The following is a 25,398-nucleotide window of genomic DNA, read 5'->3' as shown; positions in this document are numbered from 1 at the left end:
ACAATTTGAGAACCCGACTAATTAAACTTACACTTCAATACACCTAGTCCCTAAAACCAGGGTGGAATGACAAGAACAGAGAGACTGTTATGCTACCACCAACTACACACCACTTAAACTCAACATGATCAGCTGCCTGATCTACCTCTTAGCAGAATAAAGGTAGAGGAAACGCAGTTCAGGATGTGATAAATACTGAGTGAGAAACAGAATGTTTTAWGTGAGGTTAAGGCCATATGAGACATGAAAAGAGGGATTACCATGGTTAAGAAGGAGAAAACGTATCCTCAGTAAGGAATACACAAGTACAGAGAGCTATCTTCTGACACTGATACTTGATTTTTGGTTAACAAGGAGCTCAATATGTATTTTAAACAGAATGTGTTGCTATCAAAATGCTCAGGACCTAGAGAATATAGCCAGCTGCTTATGCAACATAAYAGCACAGCACAGACAATAATTTAAATTTGCTTTGCACCACACAATCAACGTGTTCCAGCTGTGTTTTTGAAAAGCCACAGCGAGGGAACAGAGCTGCTCAAGGAACTTCCAAGACAGCCACCTACTACAGTGACACAGTGCTTTTTACAATGCAAATATTTGTTCATTTGAAAGATTATTTTAGCTGCCCAAATCTAAATATTGATTAGTGAACAGTCACCTCTAAATGAAGAGTTTTTGACCTTCATTCAGTGACAGTGAATTTTAAACTGGCAGCTTGAAATAGAAAGGGGTAAACCCATCACACTGTCACTGAAGAGTGGCTGACCAACAATGGAACAAAAAAATAGGCAGCTGAGAGTGATGACATTTGAGTTACAGTCTGCTAGTAACACCATCGATTACAAGTTACTGATTTGTCTTATGACTGCAATCAGAGTAATTAGGGCTGTCCTTTTGTGACTTTTTGTCCCCAGAGAAATCCCAAAGGATGTTTTTCTGGCATTAACAATTTTGCTAAAGAGCACAAGATGACTACACTCTTCCTATTTTTTTTCTTACTCATATGGTCTGAAGTAATTATCATGCAATCATCAGTATAAAATAATCTGAACATGTTTAATCTACTCAATTTAATCATATTTAAGAGACAGTGGCACAAGGTGTGTCAGGCAGAAACTGGAGACAGAATAAATCAGTTCAACCTGCACCTGACTGAAGCAGTGATCAGGGGATGGGGAAAGCAGCTGGAAAGCAGTTCCAAAAAAATGTCCTGGGGGTCCTGGAGGACAGTCTGATGAACAGGAGCTGGCAGTGTGCCCTTTCAAAAGAGCCAACCACATCCTAGGCTGTACTCACAGGAGTGCAGCCAGCAGGTCAAGGGCTGTGCTTCTCCCCCTGCATTTGGCCCTTGTGACACCACAGCTGCAGTCCTGCTGTCAGCCTTGGGTTTCCCAGTACAAAGCACAAGGACATCCTGGAGTTTGTATATCCAAGGYCCACCAGGGCGGCTAACAGGCTGCAGCAGGTAAGGGAGCTGGTTTGTTCAGCCTGATGAGAAGACTAAGGTGAGATCCTACTGCTTTCTTCAAAGACAGAAATGGACTCTTCTTGAGGGTACCCTGCAATGAGATGCAAGGGATACTGGAACACGGAAAACTCCAACTATATACAGGAAAACAGTCAACTACTGGGGCAGGTACTTAAAAAGGCTACAGAAACTCCATCTTTGGATGTGCTCAATTCAACTGGTTGAGGCACCGAACATCCCACTSTAATTGGACCTTTGAACAATATTACCTGGTCTCAGGAGGTCCCTTCCAACCCATATGGTTTTTTGAACCTATAAAAGCTTCTATTGTACTTGTATACCTTACAGAGGTCATACCCCTAACCCTCTGCCCTGGGTTTTAAGAGCCCAGTGGTATTATTGCATTAAATATGGCATACAAATTACCTATGTGACACTCTAGAAGAATGACWGCATGGAGGCAGATAAGGATCTATGCAAAAGTAGGGTAGTTTAGAGGCTTTTTTTAAAATTGTTAAAGTAGATATATATCTATCATCATTCAGGATTTTTCCTGTTACGTCTAAGAGTAGCATGAGTAATAGTCCCAGCCAAAAAACTCTTCCTGCCAGCCAACAGTCCCCAAGGACTGATCTGGGGTTCAGTTCTTACCATCTAAAATTAAACAAAAGAGAAAACAAACATTCAAGCACAGACTTTTTCAGCATAATTTTTAAAAAGTTGGCCCAGAAGCATAATACATAATTCATCTCAAACTGATCTCCCAAAAGAGTGAATTTTTTAATGTAAGAACTTGACTCTTTATCTCTGTCAAAGCTGTTCATCCTCTCACTGGAAGTTAGCTTGCAAGACAAAGCCATTACAACKGCTTTCAGATGAGTGAGGTCTCAAAGTCTGTATAACCCATATGAAAGAAGAAAASAGGACTGGATTTGGTCTGCTATCATCATCCCAGACAACTTTACAATAAAAAAAGGGAAATCATAAAGACAGTCTTTAATAAAAAAAAAAATGAATAATTTGAGAATAGCTAGAACCCAGTTTCAATCTTTAAAGCTAATTAGTAGCTTATCTTCCACATTTGCCTTTCTGGATWTTTTTTTTATAAGTACTATTTCTAAATCTCCATGACAGTGATACAGCCTTTTCTTAGATCATAACAACTTCTGTTTGCGAGATTAATTCACATTAAATGCAGCACCATTTCCCCTCTCCATTCAGATTTTTACTGATACGATTTTTATTAGCAGTACCTCATGAGTAAAAAGGTGAACAGTCACCCAATGAGGGTAATATTTTTAAGAAGAAGCTCTAATTGTAGTAAGGGATGTTAAATTGATTATTCTACAGACAGCTCTATTAGATACAAGAACAGATACAAGAGGCATAAAGACATTACAAGGTGCTACATTCCTGCTGGTGACTTTAACAATAATATGAACAACAGTTGCCCTGAATAAGAAATTGTTCCAAATTTCTATTTCCATTCAATCTTCTGCATTTCTGCTGAGCCTTGAAACTATTTCAGTTATGATGTTACCAATTACCGGCCATGAAAAATGGGAACTTTAAAATTTGTTTCATATAAGCCCCTAAAAAGTCAGAAATTGTGTGGAAAAGGAAGCTGACTACATCAGACATATGGCAGTGGATTTATGGGGAAAATTTCCTATCTGCTGCTGGGAGCTATCATATGTGTGTTAAAGAAAGAGAGTAGAATAACACCCTGATTATTGATTAATATTTTAGGTATTGAATTTGCTGAATTTTTTCTAAAGTTGGATCTCAGGTCATAAAGTTCAACCCCTTCAAGGATCTAAACATGATTGCTGATGATTGCATTTCTCTGTGCCCCTTTGCCTCTTCAAGTAAAACATTTTTCCTTACCAAATGTTTACATCTTCTACAATCTTGTTTAGAGACACTATTCTTCACTTATTTCCCTCAAAACTCTTCTCATTTTAAAAAGAGTTTCGCACTTACATGACTACATGGCATACACAAAATACGCAGCGTAGTCTGTAAAGCAAGAATTTTTTTCCAGAATACATAATCTATACACATAWCTGAATTTTCATTTTAGTTATTAAATGTGTACATATATAAAACTCCATGCAGTATCAATGAAGCATCAAAAAAAAAAAAATCTGAATGCCATTGGTTTTGAAGAAAACTCTATGCTAGTTTCTTCCAAATATTTATTATTTTATGAAGTTRACTAATGGAGCAACAGAACAAGAACAACATGGAAAAGTCAGCTGCAAACAGCAAATAACAAAATAAAATTACACAGTTTCTCAATCTTTCTCATAAATAATAATGTACTGTTTGAGATCTTCTAACAATAACCATGAAATACTGCAAAAAAGCCATATCAAAAAGTGATATAAGGGGCATTATGACATACATGTTGCTTTACCATTGAGTGCTCATGAAGAAAATGAGATCCATTCAAGCATTTCAGTTTGGAAGGTTGTCACACACTAATGGCCTATGGTCAGAACTCAGCATATAAATCTTCCTACATTTTTAAGCTATTCAGTTTTCCAGACTGCACATTACCAGTAAAACATGATGTCTCTACCTACACTGCGTCACTGATGACAGCAATATGCAGGTCTTAAAATTGTAGTGAAGAAGTAATTTTGCAGAGATGCCCTCTGGAAAAGGTACTATGAAAATCTCTAGTACTTACTCTGCTTCAGGAGGTTTTAAGAAAACAAGAAAGCCTTCCTTTTCCTTTCTTTCTATCATGCAAACAACCCATTTTGGGAGATAAACACAATTTGCTTCTCTTAGCTTTCTTTTTTGTAAAGTATCTTCAGAGGTATTTTAGAAAACCAGCAGAATTTAGCTGAAAAATGTAGGCAGATGTCAATACCAATGAGTTTTTCAAAACAATGCTCTTGTGCTTGTTGTTTTCTTAAAAGAATTTACTAAAAAAAACCCACCAAACACCTATTTTAAAGAATCCTGGAACTAAATTTTAGTGGTTGGGTTTCTTCTACAATATGTTAAGTTCACAAGTTCTTCTTCATTTTAAGAAAACAGTACATCACTAAACGCTTCCATGAATAGCCTTTTAGCCATTTCCTACCAACGCTTGTATAAAATCTCTTCTAAATCAAGTACTATTAAAAGGAAGTTAATTTTGACTAACTCTTTATTCAAATGTGAGAGCATTCAGACAGCAAAAGCCCTTCAGTGTAATGGAAAGTCAGTTCAATCCAAGACATGGTATGTAAGAAGGAATGATGCATGAAAAAATTGAAAGGAACAGAAGAAAATGCGGTGCAAAGAGCTGCTTTATAGGACAGCAGGCTCTGCAGGACTCTTCAAGCATAACAGGATTTGCCTTCTGAGCAAGAATCCTTGGATTACCAGACCTGAACAACTGAGTAGAGTTCATGCAGAAGAGAAAGGGGGGAAAAAGACCATTGGAGTACATRAGTGTAAGAAGCCATGGCTAAATGCAGTTTACCGTGGGCATCCACAAACGGGGTGCAATCAGCACCGTGATGCATTGCAGCCTGAACACACTCAGAACAAAGCTACAGTACAACATCTTAAGTACTCTGACACACTACCACCTACCACTGCCTTGTTTGTCTTTGGCATGTAAGTCATACCCAGTGCACTGCCAAAATATTATTGTAAGAGCTCTTACACAAACCCAGCATTCCAGCTCATTTCCCAAGGTGTTAATTATTATTTCAGTTTATGACAAAATTCATTGTACACTCTTTAGGCTTAAGTACTTCTCCAGACTCCCACAAGGACTTTTGCTTTTGTTATCTTTTCCCRTCTGTCCTGGTTTTGACAGAGGTAGAGTTAAATTTTCTTAGTAGTTGGTACAGTGCTGTGATTTGGATTTTGGATGAGGACAATGTTGATAACACACTGATATTTTAGTTATTGCCAAGCAGTATTTACAGAGTCAAAGACTTTTCAGCTTCTCACACAACCCACCGGTGGGCAGGCTGGGAGGCACAAGAAACTGGGGGGAAACAGAGCCAGGAGAGCTGAGCCAAACTGGCCAAAGGGATATTCCACACCATGTGGTTTCACACTCAGGATATAAACCTAGGGGGGAAAAGCTGCCTGGGAATCACTGCTTGGGAGCTGGCTGGGCATTGGTATGAACCACTTGAGCTTCACTTTCTCCCCTGAAAAAGCTATGCATGATTTGCTTTTCTGGCAAGGAGCACTTACCCTGCTGCCCCTGCGGCGTTTGTGAGATGATGAACTGTGCTGGCTGCAAGTTGGTTGTTGGATGCACCAACACAAACTGTTGCAGGTTGAGATTCTGCTGCTGAAGCTGCTGCAAGTGCTGCAAATCCTTAAGGAAATGGGAAGGGGGAAAAAAAAAGAGAAAAAAGACAAAAAAGAAAAAAGAGAAAAGAAAAAAAAATAAAAGAAAAAAAAGAAAAAAAGAAAAAAAGAAAAAAAGGAAAAAGAAAGAGCTGTGCGTTAGACATTTAAGTCAGAAATAATTCCCAATATAAGATTTCCTTTTAGCTAGTTACAATCTAACATTTTGAGATAGAAGTGGATGTCAAACATAGCAGAAGTCCTGCTACTGAATATACTTTAGAATGATAATTTGAATTTCACTGTCATTCATAAAACCAAACAAAAGTTGTTTACTAAATAACCCAGTAAAGTATGCCCGGCACTGTTCTGATTTAAAAACAACAACCACCAAAAAAAAAAAMMCMMAAAAAAATCAATCGCCCTTCCCCTACAATGCAGGAGTTTTCAAATACATCAGACTTATCAGCACTCAGATCTCTCTAACTTATTTTTTGAGAATGGAACTCTCCTGCAAATCAAACAAATTAGCTGGAAACTATTATTTTTAGTAACAACATTCTACAATTACCATTTGAATCAACAACAGGAAAGCAAAATATTACAGATTCCTTGTTTGCACTCTGGTTGTTCAATTCAAATTTCAGGAAGTAGCTAACTCAATAARTAAATATATTTGATTAGTTCTGAAACAAATTACAAAAAGCTTAATAGATACGACTATGATTAAAGGTTAAAAGGAATAATCCAAAACATTGCATTACACTAGAACCCTATTTTTATGTATTTAAACCATTCAGGACTATTAATTTTCTATAATTAAATTACTGGTCTCAATGTAAAATGTTAATCTCTGAGAAACTGGGTTTTGAAGAAAAATGCTTCAACTTGACATTTAGTTGGAGAAAGAAAACATAGAAAACTACTTAAAAATATTGTTCCCTCCAATCAGCCTTTTTCATCTCCAAACAGGACAATAAGAAGAGCAACAGAAATTTAAAAAGCACACTGTGAAGATACAACATAATAGTGGTAATCCAYGAAAACTTACTTAGAGACACGTGTCAGATTCTTCCACCTTTCTGAGAAGAACCTGTTTTAAAATACTCACCAAGCAGGTGGATAAAAGCCTGAATGGAATAATTCCCACACCTGCAACCTCCCATTAGACAAACCAAGCAGACAAAAAGACTCTCACAAAGCTCTGTTTCAGGGAATTTATTCAGGTACCTGTTTGCAGCCAAATGCTGCTGAGGTGCAGCAGTGCCAAAACAGTGCCCGGTATGGCTGCTTGGAGCTGCTCATGTTCACACAGCCCCAAATACGATCGACTTCAAGTGAGCCAGAGAAACCAAGAGCTGCTCCTTWAGCTGCTCCTCAGACTGATGCAGTTACTGAGCACTCCCACTACCTGCTCAGCCAGAGGATGGGAAAGGCCATTCACCACCAGCAGCGGAGATGGTGATGAGAAGTCAAGACAGACCGACAAGGAGAACTTCTTTCTTACACAGTGCTGTTACCTATGACCTCACATTATTTTAGGTCTATTAAAACTGTAACTTGCAAGTTGCAGCTATCTCCTTCAGGTGATGAGGGGTGGGGAATGTCAAAAAGGGAGGGAAAAAAATAGGGAGTTCACTGATTTATSAGACCATAGACAGGCATAAGAAAACGACTACTTAACCTGCATTACAGACACTGGACATCAATCACTTGGGCTACTTAGCCCTGTTAAGTCCAAAGCATGTAGTGTAATAACATGGTAGACAGACACCAGATGGATTGACCAAGCAACGCTCTTTAAGAAATGGAAACTTCCATTTTATAAGAGAATGGTAAAACTTTTTAAAGTGCCCATGAGCAAAAAAATGGTTTTAAAGTCAACAGTATTGTTTGCTTTCAGAAAATTTCAGAAATAATGCAACTGTTCCTATGAAATCCAGGCCAATTTCCTTCTTGAAAAGAGAGAAATAACTGCTCCAGTTTTATCCTGAAACTCCATGTTTCTTATGACTTCATATCCTAATATCACATTGGTCAGAACTGCTACCAAAACTTCTTACTTCTTGAGCTCAACATGACATGGATCTCCATTCATTTATTCATTGATTTTCAACGCTCAGCTGGTTACCTGAGCAGATTGTGCCRACCCTCCAGCACACGGGTCTCATACTGGAATGGATGTGAGGACTGGATGCAGAGTTAAAACCMGAAATGGAAAGAGTTGGACAAGCTGATTAAGGTTGTGAACACTGGGTGGAAGAAAAGGAAATAAAGAGAGGCTGCAGGATGAAAATAGAGGCAGATAAGAGCAGAAAGAGAAACACAAAAGAAAGAGTTGGGAAGACACCGTAGAAGAAAAATGTATCAATGGAAAAACAGATAGGTTAAGGACCTCTCCCACCAAAAGCAAAGAAATGAAATAGCCCCAGATGACCAAGCCGATCTCAGATGATTTGAAGCACCCCCACAGGAGATGGAGTTACATGCAAGAAAAAATACAAAGAAACAGAGGCAGTGTATCTGTAAGATCAAAGGAGGAGAGCTTTTTGTTTAAGACTACAGTATTCATAACACTGGCTACCCAGCTAAGACATGACAGCTCTTATCATCAGGCTCTTACACTTTAATATGAGAAAACTGTTTTTAAATTGAGGCCTCAGGGATAACTGATATAAGCAATCTTATTCTGTGCATCTGCCTTGGTAAATGGTATGTTGGCTAAGTCTTGTTTAAATACAAAAATATAATTCTGCAATGCAAAATGAAAATGATACCTCCAAGGCTAATCACTCCTAAATAGCCCTACCAGCCCTTCAAATGCATTTGAAATCCAACTTTATTTCCACCTTGGGAAAGTTTTATTATTTAGTTAATTATACCATTACAATAAATCTCCCAACAGCAACCACACGAACCAACATGACACTGTTTTCCTATACTGATCTTTTTTTTCCTTGGTGTTAAAATCTGTGTGCTAGCACAAGCATATAGAAAGAGATAGAAAGACTTTTAGGGAAACATGCATGTCTTCTGGTGCTGCCTAGCAATTTAAAAAGATCAAAACAATCCAAATCTTACCTCGGCAGAATAATCTGTCAAGAGCTATGTCTTGCTGTGAGGAAGATTTTTGTTTTTAAAAAAAAAAAAGAAAATTTTCTAATTCAATGCCATTATTTCCAATTACAGCTTCAGCACTAACTTAAGCATCTGTGTTGTTTTGAGATTTACATCATATAAATACAGAGCATAGATCCTGAAAACATGGAAGTTTATAAAAAACTCCAAAAGCTGATACACAGCTGTTTAGTGTGAATCCAGCAGCAGCCCAAGAGCAGCATGAGCACCTCACCAGGCTGCTTCAGCAGACACCTCACATGAATTGCAGTGCACATTAAAGAAGTCATGCTTGTGCAATTTGTTAATTAAAATAAATATGGTAATCCTCCTGCTGCACAGACCTGCCAGTTAATCAATTATTCAAAAATCATCAATTAAAACAAACATTCAGCTATTTGTATAATCAGCTATATGTTTACAATAGCAACACAAACAAAGCTGAGTACTGCTTACAAATCCTTGCCGAGATGGATCAAAAAGTATGGTGCTATCTCCCTATGAACCTAGATGGTAGATGTTTTCCATAACTATCTCAAATTATATCCAACACCTGCACAGTTTATGCCCTGCACTTTCATCATAAGGAGCAGCTAACAAGATTCAACTAAGCTCATTTATGTATCAAAACAACCTATCCTAAAAGACATTAATTGTAAAGTCGAACATTTAAGTAATTAGAAACATCAGAAAACAAGTACAAGTTTAATCTCTTCTGCATGTAGCAGCCACATGATCATATACTATTTTTCAGAGAGCCTTTAGCTCACCATRTGCACAAATCAGACAACGCTCCCTTCAGAAACTCCTATTTGACAAGCACGTGCCTGATCTTTTTAACTCCTCTCTAACACCTTCCTGAAGATTTTCTAAGTTCTGGAGAAAAAGCCAGTAGGAAATTAATAATTGTAAATGCTTCACACATTTTGAGAGCATCTGATGTGGAGATCTCCACATCTGATCCCACTGATGTGGAGATCAGGTTTGGCAAATATCACACACATCACATTGGTATCCACTGCTTTGGGGGGTCTATTTGACAAACATAAGATGAGAAACTTCAAGGTACAGATTTTGTTAAGATGAAATTTTAGTGCACCATACTTCAGTGAAGCAGACCTCACTATCTTAAACTGCACACCGGAAAGACAGGAGGCCTGCTTACATTGGATTGCTTACATTTAGATTAAAAACCTTGCATCCCATCAAATGGGAATTCTGTGACAGATACATGGGAAGATGTTAAACCTATAACCATCAACTTCTTTGATAAGGACATTCCCCACCCTCTTGAAAGTTGTCTGTATTATTGCCTCCAGACAGTTTTAACAAAATTAAGAGATGATGTTGAGAATTACAAGTTTTCCTGAATGCTACATCCTTCAGTCATCTCCACATCATGCCAGTGAAGTGGAATCCTTTTCTAAAGCAGGCGTTATTTGGTGACGTGACTTGTCACAGTGCAACAAGAGGCTCAGTGGGAGCAATCTGTGGGCAGCACTGGCCTTTTAAACATGGGATRGCACCACTCTGGCCTCTCTAAGGACAGCCAGAGAGGTCAGAACTTCTAGATCAACACCACAAAAGTTCATCACTTCAGCTAATGAAAACCTGATAGCACAGCCAGGTTGTTATTCAGCTAGGGGACCAGCACAGTAAAGGATTACACATTTCACCGATAGACTTCACAGACAATTGCAACATTTCCATTCTTGTCCTTAATTAAGACCTCCTGTTAACTTTTTAGACACTTCATCCTGGCTGAATAGAAGAGAAAATAGCCTGAGCAGAAAGCATCAGTCAGTCTTAAAGAACCTGCTCGCTCTAAGAAGCAGCAACTTTGAAGATTACATACCCACACACTTTGCAAAGCCAGACTAATCAAACTGATCTTAAGCACCAAGAACCTTAATCTATGGAAAGATGGACTTCAGCATGAGTAAGACAATCACCTTCTGTAGCACCACTCATTATGTCCAATTTGCACATTTGACTACCCTTGTTCACAAGTCTAAGGATTTTCCACACTACATACACTAAGCAGAGACAGTGGCACTGCAATCTCCACACTGAAAGAAGCCAACCCTGGAAGAGCCAGGAGGACCCTTACTGCTTCTAGCAAGCAGAACATCCATGGCAAGCAGTTCCTCAGAATTAACAAACCTTCAGTACCAGACCATGAAACTGGACAGATTACAACACCAGACTCAGTCTCCAAACTTTTCTMCAGACACACAGGAGTGTCCATTCTTTGTCCCTGAACTCTGAGCATTAAACACTAAGCCCAAATAGCACACAAATGGCTCAAACTGCCACTCTTCAGCTCCACAATTTTGTTTCTAACAAGCACAATTTGGGTCTGACAAGCATCCTTTGTGATACACAGGCATCACTTCCCATCCATACAGGTCTCAACAAGTGCAATTTCTATGGGCATCTTTCCATACCCTTTTTTTTCCCTTCCTTAAGCTAACTACAAGGAGGAAAATTCAGAAAACACAGCATCTGCTCAGATTCTGGTACAAACTCGGAAACCCAGTGGAACTGAGGAGCAGCTGGCACACATTCCTTGCTAAGACTATCAAACCTCATCATCCAAAGATGCGTGAGGAGAGASTAACAAAACCCGAGGACTCTAGAAACTCACTGAGTGAGGAACAACAAATTTTATTCGAATGGTGCAATCAGTCAAACCTCTTTTGTTTTCCACCCTCTCAAGCCTCAAGGCTCACCTGTGCAATCTGTATTGGCTGAGATAGAGGGATCTGCGTCATCGGCGTCGCAGCAGAGGCCGAGATGGTGGCACCAGCAGCGCTGTGCTGCTGACTGGCTGAGTGCTGCACTGCAGCCGCCAGCAACTGGGCCTGCGCCTGTTGGAGCAATAACTGTTGCTGGGCTGGCGTCAACGTGAGCTATAAACAATTAGAAAACACAGCCATTAATAATGGGAAGAGCCACTTCAGCTATAAAGTCATTAGATAGCTCAGTACTAGTTACATTAACCAGGCAATCCTAGGACCATTCCATTAACTGGCCAAAGCCTCTGGCCTTAAGGAAAGACACTGGCTACTAAACAATGTGGGAACAAACCTACCACAGGCCTAACACAAACCAAATTGCACAAACGCCAACATTTGCCCTTAGTGGAACCTACAGAACCTAACTTTACTCCTAAGTTTTCTTCACAACTCTACCAGGAGTTTCAGGGGAAAAGTAATTAAGTAGCAAGCAAAAGAAAAGAATCAGTATTGCCAGGATTTGAAAGGAAATTTACACCCAGCAGAACAGCAAGTGATTAGCCAGATGAATGTGAAGCAGGAATGCTGGCTATGGCTACTGAACAAACTGATAACACCCCAGCTGCTTCACATTAGCATGAATCCCTGCCATATTCCATCATTTCCATTATGCCCTAAGATATAAGTAAAGAACATGAGCTCCATTTGTTTCTCTCCAAGTCTCCCCATCTGCTTTTTTTTTTTTTTTTTTTAAATAGAATAGAGTTGGCAACTTTACATCCCTTCACTTTCCCAAACACGCATTATCTCTGTGGAACAGGTGGCAGCAGTCTCTCCTTTACATGTAAATGAATCTTGATGCCCATATTTACTACAACCCGTATCTGCACAGGCCTAGAGTTTTGAATGTTTCACTACAGCAGACAATCATGAATTTAAAAAAAAAAATAACCCAGTATTTTTTGAGAATGGAAAAAAAATAAGAAAATATGCCAGGTTTTAACAACATATCGAAACAGTCTCACTTTTAAAGCTTTCCAATGCTTAACTGAAAACTAAATAGGATATTTATTTACATACTACCAAAAGAGAAGATTTAACAATTGAGCCTGAGATTAAGAAGTAATTTCACGCAAGTGTAAGGACGATCTAACCTAACACTTGAAATCATAAATATACTGTCGGAGCAATGACCCTAAGCTGATTAACACACAAACATACAGCAAAGCTGATTATGTGGAAGCAAATTCTTTAACTAGCCCATTCACAAAACTTGCTCTTTTTTTAAATGATTGAAAGCTTTTACAATCCAGAAACACCAGAAAGTCTAAAACAACAATTATCCCATATTTACTCCCAAAGCTTTGCAATTAAAAACCCCCCCAAATCAGTAGGTTAAAACAAAAGGGTTGAACAGGCTTAAGGAAAGTACTAATAGAGTTACTTAAAAAGAAATGTGAGAAGAGGAAGAATTAACAATTCCCATAATTTTTGTTCTTCAGGCAGCTATACGATTTAGTCTTATTAACCTAAGCCTCATATTAATCTTGAAATAAAAGAAAATTCCTCTGTATGATAGATTTTAACTTCATTGCAGAGTCAAGAYGGACACTGAGAACAGAGAGAGAATTCTTTGTTGTTGTTTGGAAGCAAATACTTTGCAACAAACCTCAAATATTACAATCAGCTTATTTTTCTAGGAAAATACTTTCTGCTGCCTCTTTCACTGAAGTTCCTGCCTACATTAAAGGAAAGTGCAGTGCCCCTCAGTGACAGCTGTGTGGGACTGCAGCATCCCTGGGTAACTCTTACCCCGGTGATCTGTCCTCCGGCCAGCATGAGCTGGGTCTGGGGTATGGCCGCCTGCACTGAAGGCTGCTGGGAAGGCTGGCTTGGCTGCTGAGAGTCCCCAGATTCTTCATTAGATTTAGACTAGTCAAAAAAAAATACAACTCTTTATAGTGTAAAACAGATGTTAATGTGTAACACTGCTATCTCAACACTGCACAATAAAAATCTTTCATCTGCATACAAAAAGCCCTTGGGTTTATTTTAAGAGTGTGTTTAAGCAATGGCTCTGTGTGCCCACCATCTCAGCTACGATTGCTCAAACACGTCTGTAGGTAATGCAGTTTAAACAAAACAAAGAGACTCTCGGGTCTCCCGTAACTCTCTGACGTTATTTCCAGRTCTCATTTCATTTTATGCCATGCAACTCAAGTTGCTGCTACCTTTCACCATAGAGAAAAAGAAGGTTGTTAAAATTATTCATTGCCTAAAATCCTGAACAATGGAACCAGGGAAAGGAGATTGTGTTTCCATTTTCTCTGTCTCCATCCAGTACCTCTAAGTCATCGTACTGTTGGCTTGTACAGAACCTTTTTGAAAAATCCTCATAGGTTTCTCTACCTACAGCAAAATATGTAATATATACAGTGCTATGTAATATATACTCAAAGCATTTATTTTATTGAATAATGCTTTTTTTAAAAGATTCAGGTTTATTTTGATTTCTTTTTTTGTGGTTTGGTTATTTGTTTTTTTAAACAGAAGRAATTGTGAAGACGTGAGGGAGGAAATGCAAGTGCATGAAGAGGGAGAGAGAGTTTTATGATAATTAAAACTGGTTATGCAGAACATTACAATTCTGCATAGATTTGCATATTTTCCACCACCTGTTTTGGGGACTGCAGAGCAGGCTAATTAACATAAAGGCTCTGATTAATTCTGCCAGTCATTGAGCGATAATTACAGCGCAGGACTGTAAACATTCTGCACTGGAGATACAGCCTGTTTGCCAACATCTCTCTCAGGGATGGAAGTTTACCATGGCAACCAAGGCAATTTTCTGCCTCCTTCCTCTTAGAAAGGAAGGTCACTATACCTTCTCTTCTTTCCAAATTGTTATTATGTATAAGTGGGTCCACATTCTATTGCATTTCATGTAATGCACTACCTACATTCTTTAATAACAAGCAATACTGAAACCCGTTTTCAATAAAACTGCATCCCTTGCCCCTTAATATAGTACAGAGAGGAAGTCGAATGTTAACAGATAAACTGAAGTGTTCAGCATCACAGAAAAGTTTGAAAGCTTTGTTGTCTCACGTACATTATTAAACAACAATTACTCTGACTTACTTTGAAATCGCTGTGTGTTATATACACAAGCAATCCAAACTAGCCACATTACACCGTTAATGTTACATTATATTCCTATTTTCAGTTACCAGAAGATAAATTGCAAAATAATACTATGTGTCTAAAATCAGTTAATAAACAGAAGAACATGAAATATTCCTGGAGTTTTATGGTTTTCATGATAACACACCTGACTAAAATCCAGCATTATGTTATGATCACTGCACGTTTTAAACAACTCCAAAGCCTGAATGTGTAGAAGTATTATCCCTTCATACCTATCACTTGCAAAACCAGTCAGACTGAAAAAACAGAGTAATATATCACAGGTTAAGAACTATCTCTACTGATGCTTTTTGGGATGAGAGAAGGATGAGCAGCAGAAGGTAACTGTCTTTACCTGTACATTTAAGGACTGAGCAGCAGCCTGTAAACTTGTTCCAGCGAGCTGGACCTACAACAGTGCAAAAATGGAAATGAAATAATGTAGAATCCACAGAAAACTAACAATGTAAAAAGAACAATCTCCCCACCCACATCCCAACAAAAACCCCAAGAACAATGAATGCCCTTCCAACACCTGAATCTGTGGAACAGGGATTGTGCTCCAGGATGAAAAAGATCTGCAAGACTCTTCCACAGTGTTATCTGTCTACCTCTGGCTGAAGGTATCACTGCCTAAGAACCCAGATATTAATATGGATGGAATTGAAACAGCATACTGAGGGTGGACAGGCTAACTAGTCCTATTCCTGTTGGAAAATGCAGGCTTCAGGGCAGGGCATTGAGCTGTACTCATCATCACCCTACTCACATTTCAGAATGGGTCTTACCCCAACACTGCACTCACCGGCTTTCTCATAGGAGCAAGTACGTGCACAGCACAGAACCCAGAGCRTAACCACTCTCCCTCAAATTAACACATTCAAGTATTTGCAGCCCTCAGCCACTGAAAAGGAGATCTCAACACAGAGGACCGGAGACACTTTACAAAGGCTGTATTGATTCAGGTATACTCAAAACTTGAATTCAATGTTTGTGATTAACAGGCCCAGAGAAGGTCTTGTGGGTGAGCAGCAAGAAAAAATGGATGCTTCAGAAAGTGAGATTTGTGGAGTGCTTTTTATCTCTAATAAGGATTTCCTCAGTACAAAAAAATGCTATATTTTCATTTACTGAAACCCATTTTCATCAGTCTCGCCTTGTTTCTACCAGCACCCCTAGTTATAAAGAAGGAATGCTATGTAATTAATTACCAACACTTTCAAAGGTCAGAGTAACAGCCTGTAGAGAATTCCATCTCTGGCCACGTTTGAAAACCACTGCTTGTTTGAAAASCAGGTGACATGTAAGGGTACAATAAAGCAAAGCAAAATGTAGAATCTTGCCTCTAGATGATGTCCCCACATAAAGAGTCCACATATTTTCAAGCACAGGAAAAGTTGCAGTACATGAAATTARTAACTGAATTATTTTGAACAGGCAACCTTGGAAAAGTCACCTTGGAAATATTTCCTACTGCTTTAGATGAAGGTACTAGACATACTAAGCATGCCCTAYATCTAAGCATACACTCCCAGAAAAGCCCCTTCTCCTCAGAAGCAAAATATAGTTTTTACAGCTGATGTAATCTATGATTCYAACATGGATCAACAGCAGAGAATAACCCAAATAACACCACCYTGCCATCCAAAAGATATACTCAATACGTTAAAATTACACAAACACCACATAAAAGACTACAAATGTATATTCATCAGATACAGTCAGCATTATTCCTGAAAATCTCTGTGACTGCAATTTGGATATCCCATCCACCAACAACCAAAATTTCCAAGTTAAAAATTAAACTGTACCTGAATGCTGTCTACAGCCTAGTATTTTGCATTAGTCTAGAGCAAAGCACAGTGTGTTAAGGTTGAATAACACCCCACTAACAGCAGCCTCACCAGCAGAGAACAGTTTGATAATAGAATCCCACACACCTGCAGGTGAATAAAAGAATACCTGAGCTCTTCCTTTGAACTAGTTTCAAGAAATGAATCACACTTTATCAAACATGAAGTTATAAAGATCTTGACAACTGTTTAAATAAATACATTTTCAAAGCAGGAAAATCCAAAAGCACWGTGCTAACGCCAATTACTGTCCCAGGTCAATCTATGTAACAAAACGAAGACTAAAACAAACACACAGAATTCTGCAGAACAGCTGTGTCTGTCTCCATGTTAAACACATACTGGCAACCCATGAAAACTAGGCAGCTTCTCTCCACATAAAGGCAGCCCGCAACAGCCTATTGGTTCAGCAAATTCAAACACTGGCACTCCCTAGGTCCTATATAAACCAATCTGCTAGGAAAATTGCAATTATGTGACAAGACATGTGGAATGTTCTATACAATAAAACGGCAGTTCAGAGCTCTTAAAAAGAGGGCATAAAAGCTTCAGTACTTCAATTATACCACAATAACTGTGCAACCTCAGACCTCAAACATTCAAGGTCATCCAATTAGGTACAGTATTTTAAAGTTTAAACTTGGTGCAGAGGAAGGGAAAGAAATTAGGACATTTGTTTTCATACATCAAGTGCGAACAGATAAAAAAACTACAAAAAAATGCCCCTTATACTTCTCTTCACCTAGGGATGCCCCATTTTGCTTCAGCCTGCATCTGAAGTGCAGCTTTGATTCCCTAAACACAGCAGCAGCAGAACAGAGGGAYAGTATTAGAAGTCTGAATATCATCTGACAAACAGGTCACTGAAATAACTTTTTTGTAAAAAAAGAAAACCTCACAAACCATATATGCTTAGTAAGTACAATCAACTTTCTTCCCAGTTAATGTGTAAGAGTGAATACTGACAATTTTGGAACCTTGGCAGCCATCGGGCCAATACAATCCTTTCCTAAAAAAATCCAAATTTTGTCTTGCCTTTCATCTTGGCATGTCTATAAAGTTAAAACAACAACAAAATAATAAAAAAAAAAACCACTTCCAAAACACACCACAAAATTTAAGCATTCTCAAGTCCCCAAAAATGTGATTTGTAGTTCTCCCAAAGAGGTCTCATCCTATCTTGATATATTCTACAACCTGATGCAATGAGTGCCGTGATCAGAACCTTTTCCCATCCACATTCTTGAACCAGGTGGTCTTCCCATATTTATGTTCTAACAAATGATTACCCATCATTCACAGAGAGAGAAGATGGAACACACCAGGGCAGCTGCATTCACAGCTCAGGGACTCCCTGAGTCTTCCCAGTTGAAAGAGGTCTTCTCTTACCTGATGAAGGTGCCCAAGGAAGGCCTGGGCCTGGGCTGTAGAGATTGCTCCTCCGACAGGCACAGGCTGCTTTTGAAAGTCCAGGCCATTTGTTTGCGTGCCTGCAGAGAGACAGACATTGAAAACTAYTAATTACTACTTTAAAGAAGTGAAATAACAATTAATACTCAAAGTACAATACAGTAGTTAGAAAATACTCAGAGAGTAATTGACTTTTTTGTAAAAGAGGGCTGAGGAAGCAGTGTCCAGGCTTCTGTAATAGAGCATTTGTCAGCTGAACAAAATCAACTTAATTTTTTCTTTAGTTGCTGTCATCTGTTCTGTGTACTTTGAAGATATTTAAAAGATGTGTAGACATGGCACTCATGGACATGGTTTCATGGGGGCATTAACAGTTGTACTTGATGATCTTAAAGGTTTTTTCCAAACTAAATAAATCTATGAACTATAATTCTGTGTACACTATTACCCCATCACTCTCTACATGATTTGAGAACCAAATGGATACTGTGATTGGTATTGTGATTAAACTGTGTTTCCATTCTTCCATGCCCCCTCTACCCAGCAGCTGAAGACTATCTCTGAGTTCACKAAGTGCCAACAGCAAGATGCATATAAAAGTCACCTTTGCTTAGAGACAGGTAAACAATACTTGATGAAAACAGAAGTCCCATATATAGACAGCYATTATGGACCACAGTTCTACTCTGTCAATAAAAGGTACCTCTACATATCCATTAAAATTTAAAGATAAGACAACTGCCTGAGCTTGCTTCTGCTTTCACTTACTTTCATACAACCAAAAATTGGTTATTTTCCTACATTTTTGCAGTCTTTTCCTAAAAGCTCGGAAGACATGAAAACCCCCAAACTATTCCAAAATAATCTAGGTGTGAGAAGAAAAAGAAAAATTAACAAACAAGTGTTTTTTTGTGTTGTTATTACCCTCAGTGGCTAACAACAGGAAGAAGACTCCGCGCCTGTCAGGCTGCAGGGAATTTCTAGAACAGATGATGCAATCTTTAAAACTGTGTGACTGAAATGAAGGAAAACCAGCTTTACACTTGCATGTTTACTTGTTATGACAATCAGATTTTGTTCAGTGCCTGTGCATAGTAACTCCTACTTCAAAATTCCATCATCTACATTCTTTGATATAAAAATCTAGGTTATCCACTAAGCAAAAGAGTCACAGTTGTTAAACAACAACAGGTGGTTGCTATTCCTTAGAAACATCAGCAAAAGCAAGCAAGCATAAAATGTGATTAGTAAAACAGACTATCCAATATTTTACACTGCTATTTTGATCTACAAACAGCTGTCACAGGTAATGTTTCCAAAGACTGAAACACTGTTCAATTAAATACAGACACAATATAAATCTTTCTAATATACATGTAAGGTTATACCTAAAGGCCACCTGGTGGAGGTTCTGTGGGGGAAGAGTTGGTCAATTCTCAAGTTTTCAATTCCATGGTTTGGGCCAAGGTTTACAAACTTAAGGGACATACAGGCAGCCAAAGATACACAGACATGTTAAAAATACTCCAATTTTAAATATATCAAATTATTTTGCTTAATCAGTCTAAAATTCCAATTCAAAGGGAATGTAAGGACTCTCACTGGTCTGAATTGATCTTTTAGGAATGCAACTCTGCCTTTCTCCAAAGAATGGTTCATAAGAAGKTCTGGTGAAAAGAACCAGAAGAATCTCATCTATTTTCATTCTTTCCAGTAAACTTCAGAATTCTCTCCATGAAGAAATCCAAAGGGAATGGAAAAGTAATTGGGTAAATATATAAAAGTAACTCTGGACAAATAGCTAGTGTAATTCAAAGAAAACAAGCTACCACCTCCTCATTTAAGCAAAGGCTTTGAATTATTTTTCAACCTATGGTCAGGAACTCCCACGTATGAAAAAAAAAAAAAACAGATAAGAAAACCTGCAAGGCAAATACTCCTCATTCCATTACTGGCAATACTCCATTCCACCCCCCATTGTGGGGGTTAAAAAAATTATCTGTTTCTRAGAGGACCAGCTGGAAGCCTCACCTCAGGTAAACAGGTAAAGCTRCTCAGTTAACCGTCTTCCAAAAAGAGCCTCAAAAAATCATGATATCATATTAAAAGAGCACTACTGTGCATGTGTGCAGAAGAAATGCTCCAGTTAGCAGTTCTGCTGACTCTTAATATGGAATTCTCAAACAAGCCTCCTAGGCAGTAGCTTTGAACAAAACAAGCTCCAGGACTGAGCTTAAAATCTCCATGGGCCTAAAAAACCAACTTAGATAGGCACTGAGAGAAAACAACATTTTTTAATTCAATCTTGAAAGACACCAACACCTTTTCCCCAGGCCTCACAAAACCAAACCCAGAGCAAAATAATTCACACCACACGTGTTCTACTTGCATCTTAAACTTTCTCTGGAAGCACTATGTTCCTTCYCCTCTAGACACAGACTATTTTGGAAGGAATGCTACCCTGGGTGCTTGCATTTATCATAGGATGCCTGTGCCTTTTGAAGAAAAACAAGGAAAATGAAGTGAGTCCAGTATATGAGAGGCCTTGCTGTTAAGGTGCTCAGAAGGATGTGACACCACTCCCATGGAATCCAAGGAATCTGATAAGGAGCTGGAAAATGAAGCTCTCAGAAGCAGAAGGTCAGCACATTGCAAAGACATGAAAGGATTTGAATGCCACTGTAGCTCAAGGTAAGAGTTAAATCCAAAACCCTGTGATGATTAACAAATGTGGCAGATGCAATCACAAGTAYTGTGATTTTAACAATCCCAAGYATTCATGTATTTTCCATCTTCATCCCAGCTTCCTTAACTGCTAGAGGTGACCAAGTGCTAGATCTCACTAACAGCAAAAACACCCAAAGAGTGTGAACTCTCCATCTCTCATCTCTCCTTTATCCTTGGTTCCAGCTCCACTGTCCCTGTCCTGCCCCTTCTGGCAGTTCATAAAGCAGCTTGTTTTGGTTTGGCTGCTCTWCCCCCAGCAAGCTGTAGGATGAAATTTCACCCTTACAGTCGAGGTCCAATGTAATACAAGCGTGTTTAAATTCTGGCATAAATTCAACCATGTGCTCAGCTACTTCACAGAGCTGGTTTGGATGAAGACTAAGACAGTGYTACTGCAGGGAAAGGAACAGAACACTATGTACTGACCATGGATTAGTTTATACCACCATGGAATTGGACCTGCAGAGGGTTAAGGCATGACAAAGAGGAGCAGGCAAGGTAACACTGCACCTGCAGTCAGAAGAACAACTTACTCCCAAAATTCAATCATAATCATCAGACTTCAGCCTMAGTTTGCAAACTGCATTAGAAAGGAAGAGGAGTGAGGAACTTCAGATCTGGGGGAGATGTGGAGTAAGGCGCAAGAAGGAACTCAGGAAGGGAAGGCAGCCAAGGAGAAGGAAGATTTCAAAACTAGCTGGACTGGGTATCTGTGCTGTGCTCTGAGAAACATCTCCCAGCACCACCAGTACATTTTCCCGGGTCACTCTCTCTCTCCCTCTCTCTTGAAAGAGAGAGAGATASCMCCAATACTCAGAAATTGTTGTTTCCCTGTCCATATTTCCTATTAACAAGTTTAGCATTGGTATTTGCCTAAGTATTTCATGGTCCCTCTCCCACTCTCTCCTATACATTTCTTATGGAAACTGGAAAATCAATCTTTGGAAATGAAGCAATGCAAACAAGAATCCTTAGAATCCTTCCAAATACTACACTTAAAAAAACTATTATTTTGCTACTATGTCAATTCATGTCAGAAYAGTACAGTTTCCATAATCATTATAACCTTGGCTTTCACAGTTCTGCATTCACACAGCTCTTAAAAGAGAAGCCGTATTAAACAAACAAAAGAGTTGAGATGCTTTGGAAAATATTGTGSTGCCTATAAAAAGTAGATCAAAAGGGCTATCCATTTACTGTAAGACATTCTTACTTCTTTCTCCAGCAGATACTAAGTCGTCTGTCTGCCCACAACTGAAGGCTGGGAAAGATTTGTGTAACTCTGCAGTACTGATGACCAGTTGGTCAATCCAGTTGGTCAGTCCATGTTTTTAACGAAACAGCCATCCAACAGCTCCTGTATTCACATGCTTTGGTTGTTGTTTTTAATTGTTCAGAAACATGGTTTAGTTTTTCAGATGCTTAAAAGGAAAGTCCAGTTAACATAAAAAATTTCAAGTCATAACATATCACAGGCACTGTATTGTGACTAATATATTCAGGGGACTTTACGATGCATCCTAAATAGTCAGAGCTYGAAATACAAAACCCTAGTTTGTTAACTCCCATGAAACTTAGCTGATAGCTCAGAGAACTACTGATGTTGCCATCTTTAAYCAGGGGTAAGTGTTGGTTTTTTCCTGAGAACATTAGCTCTGCCAAATGTAAATTCATGCCCTACAGTAATTTCTCTTAACATTTTCAAGTCACATTATCTTACTACAGTTTAAAACAGGAATGACCCAAACAAATATCCACGGAGGTTTAAAAGATAGACTATTAGTGTTTACACAACAGACTCAAGTGATTTACAAATGTCACTGGAAAATAGACAGTTACACAAAGTTACAAAAATGAGAACTCTGAGTGTTTATAAAAATCATCATCACGCATTATCTGGGGAGCACAGGCACTGACAGAAAATCAATGGCACTTCCAGTTCCTCAGGATCTGAGCTGAAAGCTGACTTCTTTTCACTCAAATATGCACTGAGCCCAGAACCATAACCTAAGTACCCTGATCAGAAGCCTAAAATTACATTCTGCGAGTATTCCTTTCAGAGCCTAACATCTGCCAGGTTGACTAATACAACTGATGCTTGAGCTCCCAAAGAACATCACAACTGCCATCAATCACTATCTCTAGYGGTTTATGAGCACTATATCTAAAAACAAAGCAATGACTACAGAACAAAGAGTGCACAGAAATTTTAGATTACTTTAGTTCACATAATTTTAAAAATCAGGGTACAAAACTGGAAGGAAAGACTGGAAACATTTAAACTAAGGCAGCAATATTCCAGAAGTTCAAACACCAGTCAGGCAAACTTTTGCAATAACTAGCTCTAATAATGGAGCATAAAAAATACAGACATTGTATCCCCTTTTAACATGAGAGGACCTACCTGCAGCTTTACAATCCATCCATTTTATCTCATGACCCCCCCACCATCACAATGATGAAGTATTTGCCTAAGAGAGGTGAGTTCTGCTGAAGGAGATGCAATGCTCCTGTGATAATTGACTGACTACCTTTGAATAAAACAAATCCTCCTCCTTACCACCTCAGTTAAGGTGAAATTGTGAAATTGTACTGAAGCAAATGTGTTGGGAATGAACTCAGGAGAAAGCACATGCAGGGAACTGCGGTCATACAGCGGAGGAAGTCTGAATTTTCTCAGAAGTTTACACACATCCYCCAGCTATAAGGAGTCCACAGGGATATTTAAAACCATTGTTCCCTTGATGCTGTTTATGATCATGAAATATTTACAGCCCATATGTTTTTGAAATAATGTTTTATATAATCTTAAACCATTGAATACATAATAAAACACTTATGTGCAAAAAAATGATTGATACCTCTCCTATTAAAAATACAATAACAATTATAAAACCTGAGATGCCAGGAACAAAACACAGATTAATAAGCAGGCAGAATTCCTTTTGACTGACCCCATATGTTGGCAAAAAAAAATCCATCTAATTAAAGTGTTAATTTCATCACAACTCCGGCGTTTAAAACAAAACTCTTATTACTGAACCACGAGGAAGAAAACTAATTCATATCATACATGGTAACTACACTTCTCTCAAAGCAACAAGCTCATTCTCATCAGAATTTTCTCTTCCCAAGTACTTTTCTGAGCTGAGAGAAGATTCTGAGCTAGGTTAAACTACTTACTTCCCTTTCAGTACTGTAATTTCCCTTGCTTTCAGAAAGAACATTRTATTACCTCCAGAAAGGAATTAAAGCATGAGATAGCATGATTAAGTTATAGTGGCTCAATAAGGCTTCTTCAATGACCTAGAATTTGGTCACATCTTAAGGATGTGCCAAAAGGCACATCGGYCCTGACACAAAATCTACTCTTCCCCACCAAATTTCAAGGTTCTCTTCTAACACATGAAGAAATTACAGAAAAGCTGGGTACATTTTTTTTTAAATTTTGAGAAATTATGCTTTCTCTCTTTGACTTGTTCTTGAGAACTGTTGTGACAGCTTGAATGAAGTCTAAAATGGAAACAAGATCAGGCAGTGGCCCACATCTGCCAGGGAAAATTTCAACCCAAAAAAAACCTGTGAAGTTAGAAGCGCAGAAGGTAAGCTCTGCCAGGAAAAAATGAGACTATTTATGGAGAGCTAGTGCCACCAGAGCTTTGGTAGTATCATAAATACTACAGATAGAAAAAGTGGGCAAGAGAAACCTTATATAAAAACTGTGGGTGGTATTCCAATAAAGTAGGCATGAATAATACCCTGCATGCAGTAGGGTTTAATGACAAAAGTTTTCCCAAGTCTCAAAAAGCAATAGGTGTAGGTGTTTGGTTGGTTGGTTTTGTGGGGTTTTTAAATCCCACTAAATAAGTAAAGAAATTTTGTTTTTAATATCCATTCAATTACACCAGAAAACACCTGTGCACCAATTGATCATTTCTTACCTGTGTTCCCGTCCCCACTCTCCATCGATGGTTTACTGGTTTCTGACGGATTGTTCATTCTTGAGTCTGCATTAAAACAGAAAGAAAGATAAAACAATACAGCAAAAAATCCCCAAATTTATTCATCCTTTTTATTCAAGGGAAGTAGAGAACAGCAGAAATTTGCTATGTACTTTACCCTAATTCAGATTATAACACACACAAAAAAAAAAGAACAACCAAAAGCAGAACACAATACTGAATCTTCCAGATAAATACAATTTCAAAATTTTCTATGACATTATTCCCATATGTGAAAACGTGGCATTAAGGGAATAAAAGACAGCATGCTGGAGGGCAATGATAGGTAGGAACTTAATTTTCAATACAATGAAAGTCATAGAAGAAAAAAAGGAGGGGGGAGGAAGGAACAATGGCTACATCAAGATTCAAAAACATTATGTCTGACCATCATGGCCTACATTATTTTTGTGTTTGCTCCCCCTGCCCCACCCCTATAAAAGAAAGGAAATTCAGTCTTTATAATGGATGCCATTTTTCTAATACGGCATTTCTATTTTACTGGAATGTCACTGACATGAAGTTATTTTATATTTCCTATATATTCATGCAAAACCATACAAATATAAAATAATTCCTTTTTT

The 25,398-nt window shown here is 38.4% G+C and overlaps 1 protein-coding gene across 2 annotated transcripts in view; it reads right to left on the bottom strand.

Annotated features, from left to right (window-relative positions):
- The window catches only part of POU2F1 (POU class 2 homeobox 1), a 98,818-nt gene that overhangs the window by 15,823 nt on the left and 57,597 nt on the right, over positions 1-25,398 (bottom strand). The window contains exons 2-7 of one of the 2 annotated variants that reach the window (XM_057389964.1): positions 24,755-24,820; positions 18,066-18,166; positions 15,179-15,232; positions 13,450-13,569; positions 11,632-11,811; positions 5,684-5,810 (exon numbers count right to left, since the gene is read on the bottom strand). In XM_057389964.1, the coding sequence (XP_057245947.1) occupies positions 5,684-5,810; positions 11,632-11,811; positions 13,450-13,569; positions 15,179-15,232; positions 18,066-18,166; positions 24,755-24,820 (648 nt within the window). The remainder of the gene's footprint in view (positions 1-5,683; positions 5,811-11,631; positions 11,812-13,449; positions 13,570-15,178; positions 15,233-18,065; positions 18,167-24,754; positions 24,821-25,398) is intronic. The other variant, XM_057389965.1, reaches the window with a different exon arrangement.

The sequence above is a fragment of the Malurus melanocephalus genome, unplaced genomic scaffold (genome assembly GCF_030028575.1).
Source record: "Malurus melanocephalus ecotype Western Australia unplaced genomic scaffold, MMel_1.1 scaffold_21, whole genome shotgun sequence".
Classification (NCBI taxonomy): domain Eukaryota; kingdom Metazoa; phylum Chordata; class Aves; order Passeriformes; family Maluridae; genus Malurus; species Malurus melanocephalus.
This window is presented reverse-complemented; position numbering and strand designations above follow the sequence as displayed.